Raw genomic sequence first — 4,407 nt, 5'->3', positions numbered from 1 at the left:
CTGGAAAAGGACTATAAGGCAGCAAAGGCGGCAACTCGAACCCTGAGAAAACGAAATGAGACTCTGGGGAAGACAGCTCGAGACCTCCGGCTGGAAGTCTCCAAGCAAAATTACTTGGAGGAAAAATGCAAACGCAAGAAGGAGACAAACCGAGCGTTAGAGCAAGTCACCGCAGCCCTCCAGGGACAGATTCAGGAGATTAATGGAAAACTGAAGAACCACAGACAAATGGAAATGGAGTATTCACAAGTGAAGCAGAAAAGGGATGAAAAGCTGGAGGAAAATTACAAACTGCAGATAGAAATGCTTGCCCTCTGCCAGCAGTATGAAAATGCACATTCCTGTCTCAAGGAATGCAAAGAGCTGAGAAGAGAGATGGATGAGCTGTGCGACCAGACAAGAGGTCTTGAACAAGTGTACGAGCGCTTGAGTCAGCAGGTGGGAAAACTCTTATCTTTGGGACATGACTATCTTCACATGAAGCCTCCTGAAGAGACTGCCCCTCAGGACATCTCTGGGCTCTGCGACAAAGGTGAAGAGATGAAGACAGCGCTGCAGAAGTTCTGCAGCTCTGAGGACAAAGACAAGTTTGTGTCAGCAGAGGAAGAAGAAGAACAAGAGGGCAACGACCCTCAGTGTTACGACACGAACTGCGGTCGAGGCACACTCAGCGCCTCAAGTACTCCTCAGGTTGCACCAGTGATCGCCATGCCTCATTCAAAGTGTGACATGGGCTCTGCCTTCGTCCAGACACAGCAGCTCAACGCTGCCATGGCAGACACCTTCCTGGAACACGTGTGCCTGTTGGACATCGACTCTGAGCCCACCACCGCACGTAACACCGGCATCATCTGCACCATCGGGCCGGCCTCTCGATCTGTGGACATGCTCAAGGAGATGATCAAGTCTGGAATGAACATTGCTCGCTTGAACTTCTCCCACGGCACGCACGAGTACCATGCAGAAACCATCAAGAATGTGCGTGAGGCATGCGAGAGCTTCGAGCCCGGCAGCATTCAGTACAGGCCCATCGGCATTGCCCTGGACACCAAGGGCCCAGAGATCAGGACCGGCCTTATCCAGGGAAGTGGCACAGCTGAGGTGGAGCTGAAGAAGGGCAAGATGATCAAGCTCACCCTGGATGACTCTTACCAAGACAACTGCAGCGAAGACATCCTCTGGCTCGACTACAAAAACATTACCAAAGTGGTGGAAATCGGCAGCAAGATCTACATTGACGATGGACTCATTTCTCTGCAGGTCAAGGAGATTGGTTCCGATTTCCTCAATTGCCAGATTGAGAATGGCGGCACTCTGGGCAGTAAGAAGGGTGTGAACCTGCCCGGAGCCGCCGTGGACCTGCCTGCTGTCTCCGATAAGGATATCAAGGACTTGCAGTTCGGTGTGGAACAGGGAGTCGACATGGTGTTTGCCTCCTTCATCCGCAAAGCCGACGACGTGCACGCCGTGCGGGCAGTGCTGGGAGAGAAGGGCAAGAACATCAAGATCATCAGCAAGCTGGAGAACCACGAGGGTGTCCGCAGATTCGATGAGATTATGGACGCCAGCGACGGGATCATGGTGGCCCGTGGCGATCTGGGTATCGAGATCCCCACAGAGAAGGTCTTCCTCGCCCAGAAGATGATGATTGGTCGCTGCAACAGGGCTGGCAAGCCCATCACATGTGCCACTCAGATGTTGGAGAGCATGATCAAGAAGCCCCGACCCACTCGTGCCGAGGGTAGCGACGTAGCAAACGCCGTCCTGGACGGAGCCGACTGCGTCATGCTGAGTGGCGAGACTGCCAAGGGAGACTACCCTCTGGAGGCGGTGCGCACACAGCACATGATTGCCCGCGAAGCCGAGGCAGCCATGTTCCACCGGCAGGTGTTTGAGGACCTGCGGCGCTCCACGCCACACTGCAAAGATTCCGCAGAGGCCATTGCAATCGGCGCAGTGGAGGCCTCCTTAAAGAGCTTAGCCTCAGCGATCATTGTGCTCACGGGCTCCGGAAGGTCCGCCCACCTGATCTCCAGGTACCGGCCCCGCGCCCCCATCCTCGCCGTGACCCGTAACGCCCAGACAGCCCGCCAGGCCCACCTGTACCGCGGCATCTTCCCGGTCCTCTACACCAAGCCCGCCGACGACGTGTGGGCCGAGGACGTCGACATGCGCGTCAACTTCGCCATGGAAATGGGAAAGGTCAGAGGCTTCTTCAAAGAGGGCGACGTGGTCATCGTCCTGACCGGCTGGCGTCCAGGTTCCGGTTACACCAACACCATGCGCGTGGTCCTGGTGGTCTAAGTGGCTCCGCTGTCTCCATCTCCACCTCATCTGTCTTCCATAGCGCTCCACAACACGACTCTCCTCCCTTCCCATCCAACACCCGGGCCAACAGACTCGACCCTTAAAAAGTCAGGCACGTAGGAAATTATAAAAGAAGTGGAGTTCAGTATCCGTGGCCCAAAAGCCATGTCGGATGGGAGTGGAGCCCTGCTCGGAACGATTCCACATAACGTTTCCGTTCCTCTCACGTCGAGTCTCTTCATTCAAAACAAGGAAGAGGAAGAGGAAGAGGAAGACAGTCTCTAGCTCAACAAAGAGAAAGTGGGAGCAGAGGAAAAAAAAATGCTGGAGGAAGAGGAAGACAGTCTCTAGCTCAACAAAGAGAAAGTGGGAGCAGAGGAAAAAAAAAATGCTGGAGGAAGAGGAAGAAAATCTCCAGCTGATGCACCCTGGCCAGAAAATGCTGTATTTATTCACTCAGACACTGGTGTAATTAAGTCTATGAGTGAATGCTGGGAAACTGGGAAAAAGTAGCTACAACCACAAGAAATGAGAGAAAAAGTGACACAACAAGCTTGAAAAAAATGAAATGTCTGGAATTTCTAAAAGAAAGAGAACAAGAGGTCCACGGCACTCCGATGTCCTCAATATCTCAATCTCCAGCTCAACAAAGAGAAAGTCGGAGCAGAGCAAAAAAAAATGCTGGAGGAAGAGGAAGAAAATCTCCAGCTCAACAAAGAGAAAGTGGGAGCAGAGGAAAAAAAATGCTGGAGGAAGAGGAAGACAGTCCCTAGCTCAACAAAGAGAAAGTGGGAGCAGAGCAAAAAAAAAAAAATGCTGGAGGAAGAGGAAGAAAATCTCCAGCTGATGCACCCTGGCCAGAAAATGCTGTATTTATTCACTCAGACACTGGTGTAATTAAGTCTATGAGTGAATGCTGGGAAACTGGGAAAAATAGCTACAACCACAAGAAATGAGAGAAAAAGTGACACAACAAGCTTGAAAAAAATGAAATGTCTGGAATTTCCAAAAGAAAGAGAACAAGAGGTCCACGGCACTCCGATGTCCTCAATATCTCAATCTCCAGCTCAACAAAGAGAAAGTGGGAGCAGAACAAAAGGATGTCAGAGGAAAACGGAGACAAGCTGTACCAGCCTGATGAGATGGGGTCGGGGTCAGATCCTAGAGAGTAACAACCAGGACACAACCTGACCAATCAGGGGACAGAGGCAGCAAACATAGCGTGAACAGGACGCCTCACAGACATGATGTGAGAGGAGCAGAGTGGAACCATCACCACTTCCAGCGCATGCAGAGTCAAAAAGGGATTCAAAATAATGTACAAGCAACACTGGGAAAAATAGCTACAACCACAAGAAATGAGAGAAAAAGTGACACAACAAGCTTGAAAAAAATGAAATGTCTGGAATTTCTAAAGGAAGAACATAAATATGGTCAGAAAAAACTCTTCTTCTCCGAGTGACGTAACTAGAAGAGACAGACCGTTTTCACGGGTATGGGAGGGGCTGCCTCTCTGAGCAGGAGGAAAATAAGGAAAGCTCAAGCCCTCAGGCACAAAGGAAAAACCCGCTTGGGAGGCGGGGGGGGGGGGGGGGGGGTGCTGAGTAAATAACTATATAACAAGGTTGAAACATGCAAAAAGTGAATTCTGCATGATGCAGCCCCTTTAAGGATCACGTGAAACCCATTCCTTTATTTCTGCATGTCCCAAATAAATAAATAATTCAAATCAAAACTCATTTGAGCTGCTGTTGCCTTTCTATCATTTCTAACTCATCCCTTTCCATCCTCCTCTCACTGGATAGTTTTCTCTTTTTCACTATATTCTCTGCCAACACAGAGATAACTGTGTGATGATCCCAGTTTGAGAACTGTGGAAATTTACTGCAATACATTCCTTGAATTCTTAATGTCCAAAAATAAATAAATAAATAATTCAAATTGTAACCAGGGTTAATGACCCCGAAGTTAATTATTTTGTCTGTTCTTGTATATTTCTGATTTCCCATTGATTGTTCAAAATTAGTGCTTGAAGTTGGTCACTAGGTGTCAGTAGAGAGCTGTCATTGTCCCTAGAAAGAGATTCTGGTGCACGAAAAA

The 4,407-nt window shown here is 49.6% G+C and overlaps 1 protein-coding gene across 1 annotated transcript; it reads left to right on the top strand.

Moving 5' to 3' along the window:
* Window positions 1-640: 640 nt before the first annotated feature.
* Window positions 641-2,428, top strand: LOC115405177 (pyruvate kinase PKM-like). The gene has a single exon (XM_030114669.1). It carries the CDS (start codon window positions 709-711, stop codon window positions 2,302-2,304), a length of 1,596 nt encoding a protein of 531 aa, XP_029970529.1. The 5' UTR covers window positions 641-708; the 3' UTR covers window positions 2,305-2,428.
* The last annotated feature ends 1,979 nt before the right edge of the window (window positions 2,429-4,407 follow it).

This window comes from Salarias fasciatus, chromosome 18 (assembly GCF_902148845.1).
Source record: "Salarias fasciatus chromosome 18, fSalaFa1.1, whole genome shotgun sequence".
Taxonomy (NCBI): Eukaryota; Metazoa; Chordata; class Actinopteri; order Blenniiformes; family Blenniidae; genus Salarias; species Salarias fasciatus.
Note: the sequence above shows the minus strand (reverse complement) of the source record. Positions and strands in the feature narration are given on the sequence as shown.